Consider the following 17289-nt stretch of genomic DNA (forward strand, 5'->3'; position numbering starts at 1 on the left):
TCTATTCAAATCTTTTTTCGTTACTGCTAATCTCTTGGGCCTCGTCTGTTCAGAAGTCTTTGATCTCGCCTGGAGTGAGTGGTGGTAGTGAAGTGGGTGGGAAGATTAGTGAGAGGAGGTACACCCTTGCTCGGTCGGTATAGAACTTCAAAGCGTTTACAGACGCTGCTCCTTTTTTTTTGTAAATTTGAAAAAAATATCAGACTTCGCTAGCTCTTTTGTGGATTGGTCTTAGCATGTAATTCAATTATTTGTGATTTGTCAGTCATTTAATTTAGATGTTATTTGAGAAAGTATATATATATTTAAAATGCATTCCAATAATTTATTAGGCCACTTTCAATTATGTTATCTGAGGCTTTTTTAGTTTACTATTTTTCTTCTCTATTTTTGTACCGTGCTTTGATTTTATTTTTTACAATGTTATCAGAAAATGATTTTAAGATCACACTATAGGTTAGGTATTTGACACAACAGCATTGACAACAGTCACTGTTAAAACCCTGTGTGGCAGGAAATGTTCTTGGGGCAGGGGAGACAAAGAGGCAAGGGACACAGCTGTAGAAAATTGGGAAAAGAATTGTTGGTGCAAGTGAGAGAGAAAAGTACTTATTAATCGATGGACTGTTTTGTGAAGATACTGCAGTTCTGTCCTAGAAGAGAATAAAATTTTTAAAATGAGAACATGGTTTTTCTACATTAAGATGTTGATGACAGTGATACTTTATTATTGTCCATTTCAAGAAACAAATGTTATTATGTAAGTGTTCCTTTAGTGTGTATGAAAAGGCATTGAAATAGTGTGCCTTCAGGTACAAAAGAACTTTTATACGTTTCTCTTTGTGATTGGCCAAAACAAGACCACATTTTCAAATTTTTCCCTAATTTTTATTACTAATAATAATATTATTTTACACAAATAGTTATGCAGTGCAAATTTTTTTCTGTTTTAGTCAGCTTCATGGTTTCAAGGGTGTTGCTGATACATTAATTGTGTCATACAATATTTTAACTTCATATTTTAAAAAGATTTCTGATGACAAAACTTGATGGGAGAATGTGATGGTCATGACCAACTGGAGAAGTAATAATGCTTTTCAAAGAAATGATTGAATTCAAGATATAATTTCATTATCATTAAAACTGAGCATTTGAATGACCATAATCGAACATATTTTCACTTTGGTATTTCTATACACGAATAAAAGGCATGATAAAAGAATGGTAATGTTTAAATTCTCATCTACTACATGATCATATATTTATGTATGCAAGCTGCTTTTGTCCAGGTGTACACATCAACAAGCTTCTAAAAAAGTATTTGTGTTCAAGTGTTTTGCACACTTCTTAACTTAACAATAAAGAATAAATTGAAAGTTAAATAATGAAACCGAGTGATAATGTCACATTTCCTCTTCACATTCATTGCTATAGTTGTCATTATCATCCATATTATCATCACAAATAAAGTAGTTTTTCTTGTGGGTAGTGATTATTAGCATTCTAACCAGTAATGATCTGAAATGAAAGAAAATGTGAAATACTGCAAAGCATTCCAGCAACAACTTATATAATCAGCCTATAGCACCCAGTCACTTGAATTCTGCATTCTTGATTTCAATTCTTTGTAACACCATCAGAGTTTATCAGAAAGACATTGTCCATTCAATGTATACCTCAGAAATCCGTCAACATTCATGTGTACAAAAAAAGTTTTACCAAACACTTTACATTTACAAATGTAAATGTTTGAAATTGGCTATTTTTAACAACAGATATAAAAAAAATTCAGTTATCATGTCACAGGTGAGACTGAACCACTGGCAGTGAGTTTTGCTTCCACTGTGACTCCATAAAAGGGCGCTGGTACTTGTGGTATGCATCCAAAACCTTCACAAAATAAACAGTAGGCATAATAGAATATCCCTGATAAGGAGCTTTAACAATATAGGTACAGACTCGGCTGGATCAGATTGTGCATGAGACAAGAATGAAGGCTGAGTCAAGATCAAGGTTACTTTTCTTGTCTCAGACTAGAGATAATGTTACATCACACAATGATATCATGCAGAATGAAAGACTACTTTATTAATTTGACAGACTATGTGAGTAGTTTTTTTTCTTTAAAACACCGCCAACAGGAAAGAACAAAAACAAAACAAAAAATTACCTTAATGTAAAACATTAGTTACCAAACTTCTATTAAAAATAATAAACTGACTGTTACATATAGCGTGTAGGGGAGCGGAGAAGAGCACAAAACACAATGTTCTTCACCTGTTTCTCATTAAGCTTGCTTTGCAAGGCATAGTCATACAAAGCCTCATACACGTTTCCATCCCAGCGTCCCAGTGCACTGTCTAGCACAGCATCTGGATAGTCAAATGCATCTACCAGGGCCACAGCATTTGGACGTAACTCTGCCAGCAGTGTCAACAACCGGGACTGCAGAAGTGATACCTGATGACTACTGAAGAATCCATCCTGTTTTTTCCCCAACAAATATGGGTCCAACTTAAGTACTTGGATTAAAACTATTTAAAAATCAATACCAACAACATGATTTTTTAATAATATAGATTAATAAAAACAATTTTTCTATTGTACTCATCAGTGATGTCAGTGCTAAATAACACAAAAAGTGAAATAATAAAAATAATACAATCAGTATGGCTAACCTGCAGAAAATCTCCAAGACAACTGCTTATTCCATGAATGGCATATAACTGCCATAGAGTTTCCATGACATGTTTAAGTCTCCCATTCAAAGGTTCAATGACATCAGCAAATGTTTCCACAATGTAGAGTTGGGCAAAGGCCTTGAAAATGGACAAAGGACCATCTGAACGCTAATGAATAATTCTGAACATTCATAAACAAAATTAGCCACATAAGTGGCAAATAATATAAATGATTCCATTATTTAGAAACTTCAGTAAAAGTTTATTAATGGAGTGAAATGTGTACGTATACCTCTGCCCACAAATAATTGTATATCTCATTTTTCTCTCACTCCATTGCAAGGAAAGCTTTCATGTTTTTTAATGAATGGAAATACTAAATTATCATCTATATTTATATAAAACTATTAGCCAGAATGTCAGAAACATTTAGGCCTTTATACTCATCTTCTTGGTAATTTTATTTTCCAAAATCTTTGTGAAAGAAAATTCTTTTTAAAAGGAGTTAACCTTTCTGTGGTCAACTCTAGTTGTTTATATTCTATACAATAGGTAATATCCTTGCCTTACCACTGATGCTTTGACCAGTTCTACAGAGTTAGCATTCCATGCATCTCCAGACTGTCTTCCCTGCTGGATTGATGTTTGCAGTTTTTGTGCTACATCATACACAAGTCTGCCACAGAAAGGACAGCAGTCATGATAAAAATTTTACTGGTGTATAAATAAACTTGCAGACTTACTCATTTCTTCAAAAGCACATTTCAAGGTAACATTCTGTGTATCTTGTGCTTCCATTTTCTTGTGGTTCCATTTTCTCTGTCTCTGCTATTTCTAAATCTTTTTCCTCTCTTTTCCTGTAAAGCATCCTCGGTCTAATTGTCTAAAGCATATTATTCCATTTTCTTTTTCATCATTTTATGTGGATTGTAAATTTGTAAGTAACAGACTTTCTTTGCAACAAGAAATTTAAAATCATGAATTCTGGCACAGCTCATAAATAGATATCAAGCATCATGGCCTTGCAATGAAACAGTAATATTGCCTTCATATTCAACAGTGTGTTGGCCAGACTTGTTTATTCTTTGTTACTCCTCCAGGAGCATAGAGCCACAATGGCAAGACTACAAGAACCATATAAAAAGACTCTGTGGCATTCTTCAGTTGCTAAAAAACTACCCACCTTCTTGCACGGTGTTTGTAGGCTAGAATAAGGTCAGCTGTGCTCCAGCTGTTGTCTAGTGAACTCCTACCTCCAGAAGACATTTGCAGAAATGCTAACACACCTGGGAGTGACTGACCCTTAGCTATTCTGCTGCAGCTTTTCACAAGGAACCTGATAACATGAAAAAAAAAATCTCCCTAACAGTCTAATGGTTTTCAAAATTCTGTAAAAACTTGAACGAGCATGAGATTATGCAGTTTGGTAGGAATTTAACTGATTTCTGAAAGGGGCAAAATTATAATTGTTTCTAGTAACAACATATAAAGTGAATCCAACAGTGTCATGGATAATTATAATTTTCATTGTAAGTGAAAGTATTCCTATTTTGTTTGCGTTTTTTTTAATGGTAACTGGCTAAAATGGCTTGAGGAGGTCTTTCCAGTGGACTTTCAATACTCAATGTGTGTGTTAGTAGTTTGAGTGTGCTTCTGAACTTAGCAAGACCAAGCAGTTTACATGCCTACCACTATGTAGTGATACCACAATTATAATTCTCTCATACACAATTACCTCGCTGTCTGAAGCATGAGGACAGTGTTCTCCCCTTCATAAGTACAAGATGGTTCCACAGACTTGAAGATCTTTGGCAGACCACTTGCCTCACTATAACCATGACCACCACATGCAAACTGACATGCCTTGGCTCCTTCTGTGCATATCCATCCGGAGTATGCCTTTAGGGCTGCAGATAGTGCATGGAGCTGTAAAAGAAAGAATAACCAAACATCAAGCACTAAGGACTTTGATGTAGTATGGAAAACATGCCAAGCTTGTACTCAACTAGTGTGCTAGCAGCTCATATGTCTTTCTGGGACTCAGAAAGATCAGGCAACATACCAAACTACCACCACCACGAATTACCAGTCTCATCCTCTTCATCATTAATTGTCAAAAGTCATAACAGTTATAGAGTTAATTGTTTAATATCTTTGGTTTTGTATGTGTCTATGGCATTGTTTTCTATATATGCTCAATTTTTGGAACTTTGAGAAACATTCTTTTCATCTGTCTGGGCTATACTTACAATGGGCAACTCTTCTAAATTTCCTTTGTTGATATGAACAGCCACATTGTGATAGTAGGCCATAATGGCTTTGCTTGCAAACTTAATGGCATAGGCATTTGCCATTTGCGGAAACAAACAAAACTGCTGTGTCTGAAAGTCCAACACTTGCACTTCTCCAGAGCTAGAAACAAAAAAGCAAAAAAGGTTAAAGATACTGACAATTTGTGTTCTGCCATTCTTAGACCTCAAAGAAAGAACCTTACAACTTTGTATTAACACTATATATTTATATATCAAACCATATTAACATATCTACTATGGCGCTTTGGATCTTTTATCAACATCAAGAAATATAATTTTTTCACTCTGTTATTATTCTCAACTAACTTGCTGTTTATTCACCTTCTTGTTGATTTATCTTGTTAACCCCCTCCAACATTCATGTAAATAAACAACCAATCAGGATAAATCTCAAGGCTATATATGACACTCAGCATTTGGCAAACTCTTTTTTTAGGAAATAGCTTTGTGAAAGTGCCTTGCTTTTCCCATTTGTTATTTGACATACACCACAGTATCTCTAATTCAAGTTGTGTTTTGCTCTATTTTCGTTCTCAACAAGATGGCAAACAAAGCAACAAACCTGTTCAAAATTTTAAGGGAGGGTTATATCTATATAAAACTGAAATTTTGTAGAGCCACCAGTAATTCAATTAGCAAGCTCAAATATTGAAATAAACAAATGAAATTAAATGAAATCTGTTGTGTCCATGCGAACAGCATTCTTTTCAATGGAAGAACTGGTTCGCGAATGCACAGGAATATCACTGATTTGAAGTCAAATTTTTACAGGCAATACTATATCACAATTAACAACACACACTAAATCACTATCATACCACAAAACAGCAAGGTTTCCTAAACAGGTTCAGGTAGCACTAGAAATGAAAAAAATGTCCCAAGAACAGTTGTCAAAAACTGTTTTCCTTGATGTTTTAGAAAAATAAGCTGACGACAAAAATATTTTACAAAACTGGTCTTTCTTCCTTATTTGACACAACCATAATACTAATTAATAAACAGTGATAAATCAGTGAAGCATACCCAGGCTCAATTTCTGACTGTCTTCGTACTGCGCTATATCGCACAGCAATTGTGACAGCCATACACAAAGAGCGTTCATTGCTTCCAACAATCATAGCGCGTAATGATGTCATTCCAGCATAGAGGAGACGATCATTTGCTGGTGAGATATATGTGCCATCTGGTAGAATCTGAATAATCCAGACAATTAAATCATATTTTATCCTTTCATTTATGCAAGATGGTGTCAGTGGGACAACATTTGTGGTATTTATTAGACTATTCATGAGACTGATTTTTCTTAATAAATATAACCAATTTTTTTCATTTTTTTTAAAGATGAAGATCAATATGGGTGAATTATTTAGATATTTGGCATGCAACAATTTAGCTCTTCTAGTACATTTATATATGCTTAAGAGTTATCTACAGTATCAAACTATTTTTCTATTGAGTGCATTGTAAGATTTAGCGTTGAAATATAATATAAATATATAAATATTTTTTAGGCATATACAGCTCGTGGTTTAGAAGAAAAAATTTCATAAGATAGTTTAGGCATTTATGAACACAACTATCTCCCTTACGTGACGAAGGACGTACGTTTGAACGAAAGTCTCGGCGATTTCCAACACTACCTGTCTTTTACGATTGGAAACATATGGTGAGGTGGATGTACTCAGCTCTTGCACCTTCTTAATGAAACAGCTGTGAATTTCTATTGACAAGAACATTGTGTGTTCATGTCTTTCTGAATTTAAAACATCAGACTCAGCTTCCTGGAGGTCTATCTTGGATGATATTACCTGTGTAAGCATTTGTGTAAAAAACTTGTTCAGAACTCCACTTCACATACCCATTTCTGGTTGGATTATCATAAAAGTACGTTCTTAAGCAGCATTAAGGTAAGATGGATCCACTTCAACACATTTTGATCTGTCAGTATCCATTTGAATTGTTCGTCTATCTTGTTTAGTTATTTGTTAATAATATATTGAAAAAGAGGTAAATTCATGCGTACAGAGGAGTTTTACCACCTTTAAGAGGGAAATAAATGTACTGTGCTATGTTGTGTTTAATGTATGCTTGCTTTACACATGTATATAACAGTGATGTTTACAAAGATATAGGCTTTACATATTTAGGATCCAATGCCTATAAACTGCATTTTGTTTCAGCAGATGGCCTTATTCCATGTTGTTGAGTTTTTGGAAGAAGCACAAGCAGGTTTAAAGGGGCCAGTAGCAGTAATTCCCGACAGCTGGCTGCTACCATATACAGATCCCAGTGGTAACAGGTTTTGCAACTGGCCACCAAAATCTGTTAAAGCAGATGCAAACTTCATTATTAAAGCTAAAAAGCCAGATTCCTTATGGCCATTGTATCGAATTCGCCTGCACAAGTCATTAAGTAAGTGCAATTTTTTAATTCATAATTAATTCTTGTGCAGAAAGCAAATATATGAAGTGTGTGAGCATTAATTGTCAAAATGACTGCTATGCCATAATTACTTGAGGAGACAGGAAGGAGATAAAAAGATGAAATCTAATTTGGCTACTTTTTACTGTTTCCATGAAGGTAACTACCAAGCAGCTAGCCAAATCTGCGAGAGACTGAAAGACATGTCGGAGGTGGAGAGTGATGACACAAATGCTCCCACTCAAACAAAAAGGCCAAGGATAACTCCGATTAGATTTCGGTCTGTTTTCATTTTCTCTACTTAATTTTAGGGATTTTTTGGATATCCTGTAAGGACACAAAGCTGTGTCAGCTTCTGGTAAAAGTAGCATACTGAAAGTGATAAAAAAAAATTTGTCCCATAACAATAAAATGTTATTTAAAAAAAACTAAGTTATGAACAACATATCGACAGCTTATAGTTTTAAATTTACTAAGCGAAATAATTTTAAGCAAATGTATTCCTTTGACACAGGGAAACACAGCTAACAGACAGCGATGGAGAGAAGAATGCTGAGGAAACACTATGTGATGACTATTCAATGCAGCAGTGTCCACCACCATTGCCATACTCTCTCTACCACCAGTTGTCCATCCTCGGGTGTCCAAATAGCGGCTGTAGACAAAGTTCTACTTCAGCTTTGCCGCTACAGCTCCAGAGCGCATTCTCTGGTTGTCGTCCGTTTGGGACCACACCCCCTTGGAAGGTAATTAGAAGTCATTTTGTTTATAATCATTTACTAAAATTTTTCTTACCCTCGGCCAAAGACTTATGAACAGCGTTTTTGTGAAATATAGCCAGAAGTCGAAAATAAATCCAGCCTTCTTTGCTATAGTGAAGAAAAAAACTGAAATAAATATGGATCACATATCAGATATATGACAAATGGGAAAAGCAACCAAGATTAGTGATATTTTCCTGGCATTGTGAATAATAGCAATGTAAGCAAAGATCACTATTTTATGTTTTCTGCTATTGTATTTGTTGTTCCAGCTCAACTAGAGAAACTTGGACAGCAGGTAGAGAAACTTGGACAGCAGGTAGAGAAACTTGGACAGCAGCAACTATCTCTCTGGAAGAGATTAAAAATGATATAAACAATATGAAAAGGAGGCTTGCAAGGTTGGAAGCACAACACCAGGAAAAAGAGGTGACAGGAGGAAAACTTCCTGAAGGATTTTCAGTTCCTTAACATCTTCAGAGGATGTTGACCGCTGGAGCGGGATTTGATGACAGAGCCAGGAAAACGGACACGCTTGGTATGTGCTTTATTCTGATTTGTTAGTAAGAGGAGTCAAATCTATTGTTGCTATTCCCTTTAAAGATTTTCATAGCATTTTATTGTATAGAAGAAATGACATGTCTGCAGGACTACAAAGTAACAAAGGCATTGTTTATGGTGGCATGGATTACAGCTGATAAAAATTTTCGGTAATCACTTAAAGCTAGGTTACAAAAAAAAATGTAAAACTTCCGTAATGGTTTCATCCATTTTTTGGTCTTATAATACTCATTATCATAACATGTATCCTGATACTGCCCACAGCAAGTTTTATTTTTAAAAAATGATATAGGTTTATTATTGTCTGTTTCGCAGGAATGCCATTTAGCCATGCGTGGAGGATCCAGTTTAAAGCAGGTAGTGAAAAACATGCTATCTACACTATTTTCTACTGAGTTAGCACGAAATTACAACTTCAATGGTCTGAAGGGGAAAAGGGGACTCAAAAACCACCCCTTTCTTTTACAAACAATACAGGGTAAGGATTTAAATATTTGACTGTGTTTTCATGAGATTTAAAAAAAATGACAGTGAGATAACTCCAGCCTGGATAACTTTTCGTACATCATTTCATCGTGACCCAATTACATTGCACAATTAAAAATATGGACACATGTTTATGCAATGTCTAATCCTTTAATCAGCTGCTTAACACTGTGTAGAGAGGAATGAACACAACAATTTATAGACATCTTTAGAGTTCCCATGTATTGGGATTGTTTTTGCAATCAGTATTTCCAGAGTTTTCCTGCTTGCAGAAATTATAATGCAGTTCCACTTGTAGTTCCTTTCTGATTTTAATGCTTTAAATTATGCCACTTGTACCTTCCTTCATTTCTCATTATATTCTGCATTTTAGGGTTGGTGACCTGAAATTAAGTAATTACTTTTTTTGCAGACCTCATATTCTTATATTTGTTCTATTTTTAGATGCTGCAAGGAAAAGCTATCCCCATGCCACAGATGCTGACATGCAGGTGCACATGTCCACGTGGTTTTCAGGTGCTCGGGATCGAGAGAATGGGAGGAGGGAGAGGGCTGATCTGTGCAAGTCAGTACACATGTATTGTTCTGAGATGGACCATGAGTAAAGCTGTATAACTTTATCTGCTGAAAAAAAACTTTTGCTTTTCACTGGTTAGTGCAGATTTTTATTGTTGTGGGGTGGACCACAAGTAAAGCTGTACAACTTTCCTTTTCTTAGTTATCATAGTACACTTTTAAATTTTGCATTTTGTTACTAGGTTAAATGTCATTAATACCATAGGCTCCAATCCAACCTGGAACTGTTTATATTTATTTTCATGGATTTTATTTATTTTAAGAAATGCCTGTTCAAATTTAATCACTCATTTTTGAGAGCAATTCAGTTTCATGCTCATCAACTGATATATTGTCATGGATCTTTGAACTTTTCTTTGGAAAAATATAATTAGTGTTAAAGAAACTGCAATTTAATTTTAACTTGTTCGCTACGCAAATTAAGGTGGTCAAACCCCCCTGTACACGTACGTGAATTTACCCTTTTTCAAAAAAATTATTAAAAAATAAGTAAACAAGATAGAACGACAATTCAAATTGATTATGACAGATCAAAATGTCTAGAAGTTGAACAGTTTACCTTAATCTTGCTTGAGAACTCACTTTTATGATAATCCCAACCAAAATTAGTTATATGAAGTGAAGTTTAGAAAAAGTTTTTTTTTTACACATTTCAAACATAGCGTGGCTCGAAATTCGGGAGCAAAAGAAAACCATTTTTACACCATTTGTGGTCAAATTATACTTCATCTGAAGCAGGAATATCTTCTGGGATGTTCTTTCTGTTCTTATCCGACGTTTCAGATGCATAATCTTTACGATCGTGTACAATCGAAAAGGACAGGTAGTGTAGAATATCAGCGAGACTTCCGTTCAAACGTACGTCCTTCGTCATGTAAGGGAGATAATTATAACAATGCTTCAGCCCTATGTGTATACTGGGTAAACAAGCGAGCAGGGCAACTACAGCCACTCGTGTTGAGAGCGTAAAGAAAGAGTTAATGGTTTTGTCAATGGTTACATGTTTTAGCTTCTTCTCCAACTCTTAATCAAATATCAAATGTTCATTAACATGTCATAAGGAAACATTTTTATGCATTTAAATATGAATGAGACATGAATAGTTTTGTGCATGCAATTGTGTATGAATTTTAATTTTAATCGAGCTGCAACAGAATTGCCCTCTGGGACAATTAATAATTAAAGTCTTATCTTATCTATCAATGAGACATGCTGTACAAGTTGTGAATGTTAAATTATTCTTGTGATTACCTTGCTTGTTATCCTTATTTTCCCTGACATTTCTACTTCAATAAATGTCAGTAAACAACATATGTTTGTTTTTTTGTCACATTTTGCATTTTTTGTGCACTTTTTTTGGTGCTTCTTATGGAATCATTGCCCAACAATCATTATTAATCCATTTGTTAGCCATTAACAGGGTTATTTTGATGTATGTGATATTAATGGTATTTTTAAGAATTTTGGCATATCCTGATTTAAAACAATGTAAATCAGAATATGCCAAAATACCTAAAAATACCAATAATATCCTCAAGAAGTCAACAGATTTATCTGGGATCTACCTGGCTTTTACATGGGTCCCTTGCTTTGCCCGTTTTTTCACTTTCGGCCTGGGACCCATATGGATTTGGCAGATGAATCCCGGGTAAATTCCATATGGGTCCCATATGGGTTCCTCTTTCAATGCTACTAGGGAACCAATCTGGTGCCTGACACACAATTCTAGCAGAAAACTAGTCATGTTTTCAATTTAAGGAATTTATATGTAGCAATGCGTGCATGCGCTAACAAGTATACATACATACAGATGTAACACAATTGCACACAAAAGTATTGTAAAGCACACACACAATTTCCCCCCCCCCCCAACCCTGATTAACACCTCCATATCTGGCTCACCTGAGAGTAGCGCATTAGCATATTGGTTCGAGGGATGCGAAAATGATCAAACTTCAGGAAGCCATTGTCATTACTCTCAAATCCAAACTTGTTTCCAATATCGCCCACAGTAATTCCTACAGCATAAACAATAGGTTTTGCAACTAGTCAGTAAATCTGACATATTTCATGTATCTGCTATAAACATTTGTTGTAAGTTAAGACTGAGATTATATGTAACATAAACAAATCAGATCAAGATTATATCTGCAGCTTCTCTTTGTGTTTTGATTGCAAAAACAGAGTTCATGAATTCTTAACTGACTGTAGCAGAAATGGCACTGAAACACTATGAAAATTGTTTTGCATGATATGGTATGAAGCAATGCCCAGACACTAGCTGCAAAGTAGTGTGATGATGCATGAAGAACTATGCTGCACTGCACTGTATAAATGATGATGTATATGTGTTTAATGTATGTATGATGCAATATGCAGCATTTTAATATGGTGAATTACAAAGTACCTGGTAAAGGTTCATGAGTGTTGAAGTCACGGATTTGCACCAGAAAAAAGTGGTTGCCAAGGTTCTGTCCATTGGAAATGAGCTGGGCCATGACTACACAGCTGTTGCAAGTTTTTCCCACTGACACAAGCCATATTGCCACATATTAGGAATTATACATAAGGCAAGTGTGTGGTTATTAAGCAGATGTTTTTTCCTTCTCACTCTCCACCCTTGACAATCATGAAATAAAGATTGGTTTATACTTCAATTACTTACACACACAAAGTACATTTGAGTGATTCATAAACAGTTATTAAGGTGTCTATTAAAAAAAACAAAAACAAAATTTTAGTGAAAGATGCAAAAATCTAGGTACGTGACATGGCCTCTTGCATCTCAATAACTGCCTTTTATAGACAGTCAGATCTGCTTTACTGAATGATGAAAATGAATGATAATGCCACCCACTCTAGAAATTTTAAGCAGAAGTATTAAATCTGGCATATTAAAAATATATGTAGTACTTTTTCTCTTTTTCCTTACACCTTTACTTGTGGATGCAAAATGAAAATGTTATTTATTCTGATTGTTTCTGTGACCATTGCTCGTTTACCAACCACTGCTTTTACCAACTTAAAAAAACAATTAATTTACTAAAACAATAACATTATGGGTTTGTAAGCATGTCAGCATTATGCTGTAGTGCACTGTATTAAAAAAATACTTATTTAAATAATGAGTGTGTGATGTAAAAACAGTATTTTAATAATATTAATACAATCATAAATTTTAATAATAACAAAATAATGCAAGCATTAGAGCTGGTGCAGTGAGAGGTATTATTTGATGACTTGAAGGCGAGATAACCAGACACACGTTAAAAGTTATACCTTCAAATCATTCCTCACATCTCCACCATGACAAGAGTTGCTAAATAAATATTATAATTACCAGTCGCCTTATCTATGGAAATGAAACATTACACAAAGAAGCCTGCAAACTGCAGAACATACACCACAACAGACTTTATCCTGTTTTATCTTCCAGTGGTATTCACATTTTTCCATATTTACCCAAAAAGTGGGAGGAGGAAAGATGTGTAGGCTCTGCTCTCACAAACAGTAAATTATTAATCCTAAATTTTATGTCAGATATAAATTCACAAAACAGTCTAGCTGCTTGTGCAAACTGTCAATCGTTAATTCTACATGTTATTTTTTGATATAAAGTAACAGAAAAGTTTATTCAGGTGACTTACATCCTCCTGGCCAGTACTTGATAGAGGACACAGCTGGTGATTGGATAACAAACTCCTCTGTCTTAGAGTCATAGGTTGCTGTTGTTTCCAGACCTCGCAGGAATGAACCTAATGATGGAATTTACTTTCAGTCTCAGTGACCCAGTTATGTTACATATGTCAAAATATTGAAAATATTGCTTGGCTGATGCAGATATATGTATTCTAGGCATATTGTTAAAAAACTATATTAATGTGCACATGTGCCTGTGAGTACATGCATACTCTTAACTTACCATGTCCAATCTCTGTTTGAGCATAGGTACCAACCACTCGAAAACTTTTCATCAATGGTAGCCATTTTTCCTTTTGAGCATCAGAAGCCAACTTCTCCACAGTGCTAACAAATGCTGCAGAATGAAGCGTAAAGCCTGATGGCTCATGTGTCATGACAGCCCTAAAAGGACAGTATGCAGTAAAAGAATCAATTCTGGCTAGAAAGCATAGCAAGGAAAACAGTTCCACAATGAAATCCTTCAAAATAATTCCAGTATAGTGATAAATAATTTCCTCACACACAAAACATAACACATTTGCTGTTACATAGTGTGTGTGTCTGCCAACCAGCAAATTTCATAGTAAGAGTTTGAAGGGTTTTTTTTAATGCCTGTACGTTTTACATAAACCATTACTAAAACTAAACAGTATATTGTTATGCAATTTAATAATGTTATACCATTGACAACACAGCTAAAAAAGGTATTGGAACATTTTAATATACATTTTTGTAAATACCCCAGGCTTTATGTTTCAGCCCCACCTAATTTTAAGATAAGGCTGACAGCGAAATTTAGGTAAAAATAGAAGAAAAGATTTTGCTTGAAGTATGGAATATCCCAATTTTAAATGTGGAATGATATGATCGAGGATGCAAAACTAAATCAGGTGAAACAAAAATTTCTGGTTCTACTAAAAGATACTTTCAATATTCACAAACCACTCGAGCATGGTCTGATGTTATTTATTGAAAGAAACATGCACCATGTATATTAAGAGGCAAATATTTTGCTTTTATTAATTATCTCACATTTATACTAACTTCCCCATTATCCTGTTTTTCAACAGTGTATAAAATTTCATCTAGAAAGTATTATAAGACATAAATTGTAGCCAAATGGGCTGTTTTTTTTTAAATATAATTTTATTCTTCACGTGGTACCATCTTGTGGACATATTTCTTGAAACCATAAGCCATATTCTATTAAGGATAAATGGATGGCTATGTTAAATTCCAAACACTGGTTGATCAATCATGTTATTGTGCTTGATTGAAATAAGGCATTTGGAAAAGAACAGTAGAAAGGAAGGCAAAGGACGTTGAAACCACATGGGCCCAACTGAATGGGGCTGCCCAAAAGTGAGTCCGCTGGCGAGATGTTGTTATGGCCTTATGCTCCTCAAGCAGTAAGAAGGACTAAACTATAATTAAACAAATAAGGCACACTTTATTCAGAATATATTGGCCAACACAGAAACTCCTCAATGATACTGTATTAGGAAGGAAGAGGAAATAAAGGCAAATTTTTCACTGTGTGCAATCTATGTTTGTAAAGTGTCCCACCATTGTAACTATAAATGCTACACACATCATCAACTGGGTAATGCTTGACTTCTATAGTGATCTATCAACAAAATACATCTGCAGTAACTCACTCGTTTAAGTGATATAGATCTGTAGGATCTGAAAGCCCCAACTGTTTTTCCAGTTCTGAAACGTAAGCAAATTTTCGCAGAAGCAACTCATATTGTTCTTCCCTTGACAGCTGTGCCAACTTTCGATGTTGCAACTTTGCAATACCTTGTATGGCAAGATTTTCTGAAAGATGAAGAAAATTAGGGTTCAGAAACAATTAATTTCCTTCCACATAAGAAATGCAAGAAATAAAGACATAACTAATCCAGTCATTATATAACATAACAGGATCCTAATGAAGAATAAAATAAACACAAAAATATAACAGTAATTTAAATATCTTTTTCCTTAATATCTTATATACATGCATTCAGCAGTCATATGAATACACTATATATAACAATTAAATATAAGCAGTTTAAAATTTTAATCACAAGAACATATAGTATAAAAGTGAGACTGATTGTTGTATAGCAATAAATAACAATTTAAAAATAAAATTATTATAATTGCTAATTCACCATTTCGCATATGCTTTTTCTTATTGATCTCTAACCTGCATGGTGCACACGTACCCAACACTTGAAGTTCTTATTAAAGATTTATAAATGAGAAAACGAGGGTGAAAACTATATGGACTGTAAAAGAGGTTTAAAAGTTTGCGTACAAAAAAATAAAAACGATGGTTGGACTTAAGACTGGTTATGGCAGCTATAACTAGATAACTGCATGACTGTTTAATTATAATGACCTTTGTGACGACTCAATTCGATTATCGTCACAGGCAAGGTACGTATGCACTCCAAAAGTGCACCGAAACGTGGATACTTAGAAAAAGTGACGTTGACCGGAAATCGTACTTTTTCCACTTCTGCTTTTTATTCATCCTTACAAAACTACTCTCTTTATCAGTCATTTCATTTGCTCAAGATGCTTTTTCGCGGAAATTCACCTAATGGTTAAATAATTTCATGGCATTACGACTCTTTGGGAAAGGCAAGATTTTTGCAAATTATTTCGTATAGTTTACAGGTCAAAGTGCATTTCGTCATGGAAGTAAAGAGGATATCCTTTGATGGAAGCACGTACCCAATTAAGCAAGTGCTATAATCGCTTTTCTGCTATTGTTCTTTGAAGCGTACAATTTATGCAAAATGCTTTATGTTCGTTATAAATTACTTAATTTCCCTTGATTCGCCCCACTTCAAGTTCGATCACGAGCTTAATTCTATCTACACGTCCGTACGTGGTACGATCTTACGGACTTTGGACAGCGTAAATGCGGTCAAATCTTCGCAGTCCGCAAATTACAGCTTATAATTATTGACAAGCATGCACATATGACACGACAGTGATCGCGCTTTACTAAACAACAGCCATATAGTGTTCACTTCTACAAATGTATCTGTGAAAAAAAAAAAAACAATAACAAACGACACACACACACAATCCCACTGAGCCCATGACTGAGGTAAACATGGGATCGCTATATGTATTATCTACTATATTTTTAACGATGTTTATTTGCTCAACAGGTACTGTAAAGCAAAACAAATACTCACGAAGGTATCGCTTTCTTCTAGTCTTTTCAATGCCGCCATGCAGGAAGTATGTTAGCTGATCAACGTCAAAGGTTGCATTTTGTCTTTCCCTCTGCAAGTCTGCGTTGACCGCTTGCGCCATGGTACGTGCAGCAGCAATGGTTATCTAAGGTGTCTCGGTGGTGTAATGATGCCTTTATCAACTTGTCGGTTATTTCCCTTGTGTATAAACAGCTCCAGATAGCCGCGGTACATCAAGGTATATTATATATTTCACCAACATTAACCTATAGCGGCACAGAATGCCGAAAACATAATTATGGGTCCCATAGAAAGTATACGAGATCCATGTCCATTTATTCGGCATTAGATCTGTGTTGCTAGGGATTGGATCCACGGACTGACATACAGTGTATATACTGCATGATGAGTATATCCAGGGATATATATATATATCAATAAATTAGTTCTAAAAGAAAGCGGAATTCGGTCCCAAGTGACACAACAGCACTGTATTGTGCAATTTAAAGTAAAATTTTAAAAAATATATTTAAATGAGAGTAAGTGATCATATTTTTAATAAAACATCAAATAGCAATTTAGAGTGCAAATTATTATATATTTCTAATCT

At 34.8% G+C, this 17289-nt stretch overlaps 2 protein-coding genes across 2 annotated transcripts; one reads left to right on the forward strand and one right to left on the reverse strand.

The window, feature by feature from the left end:
* Window positions 1-866: 866 nt before the first annotated feature.
* Window positions 867-16851, reverse strand: LOC112562721 (peroxisomal acyl-coenzyme A oxidase 1-like). Its single transcript, XM_025236168.1, has 14 exons — window positions 16680-16851; window positions 15138-15300; window positions 13721-13881; window positions 13446-13553; window positions 12206-12325; window positions 11701-11816; window positions 6017-6186; window positions 4931-5093; window positions 4417-4607; window positions 3865-4017; window positions 3252-3357; window positions 2679-2819; window positions 2278-2484; window positions 867-1890 (listed from the first exon to the last, which is right to left on the reverse strand). Exons 1-14 carry the CDS (start codon window positions 16798-16800, stop codon window positions 1801-1803), a joined length of 2010 nt encoding a protein of 669 aa, XP_025091953.1. The 5' UTR covers window positions 16801-16851; the 3' UTR covers window positions 867-1800.
* On the forward strand, window positions 6810-7764 carry LOC112562724. Its single transcript, XM_025236171.1, has 2 exons — window positions 6810-7405; window positions 7574-7764. The coding sequence occupies exons 1-2, from the start codon at window positions 7147-7149 to the stop codon at window positions 7717-7719; spliced, it is 405 nt and encodes a 134-aa protein (XP_025091956.1). The 5' UTR covers window positions 6810-7146; the 3' UTR covers window positions 7720-7764.
* Window positions 16852-17289: the final 438 nt, after the last annotated feature.

This window comes from Pomacea canaliculata, linkage group LG4 (assembly GCF_003073045.1).
Source record: "Pomacea canaliculata isolate SZHN2017 linkage group LG4, ASM307304v1, whole genome shotgun sequence".
Lineage (NCBI taxonomy): Eukaryota > Metazoa > Mollusca > Gastropoda > Architaenioglossa > Ampullariidae > Pomacea > Pomacea canaliculata.

Excerpts from the sequence above, each read along its gene's own strand:
- LOC112562721 (XM_025236168.1), bottom strand. The coding sequence starts at position 16,800 with ATGGCGCAAGCGGTCAACGCAGACTTGCAGAGGGAAAGACAAAATGCA. Across the intron at positions 6,187-11,700 it reads TGCTAATGCGCTACTCTCAG|ATTCTACCAGATGGCACATA; the intron begins GTGAGCCAGATA and ends TGGATTATTCAG. Across the intron at positions 3,358-3,864 it reads TACAAACACCGTGCAAGAAG|ACTTGTGTATGATGTAGCAC; the intron begins GTGGGTAGTTTT and ends TTTCTGTGGCAG.
- LOC112562724 (XM_025236171.1), top strand. The coding sequence starts at position 7,147 with ATGCCTATAAACTGCATTTTGTTTCAGCAGATGGCCTTATTCCATGTT. Across the intron at positions 7,406-7,573 it reads TCGCCTGCACAAGTCATTAA|GTAACTACCAAGCAGCTAGC; the intron begins GTAAGTGCAATT and ends GTTTCCATGAAG.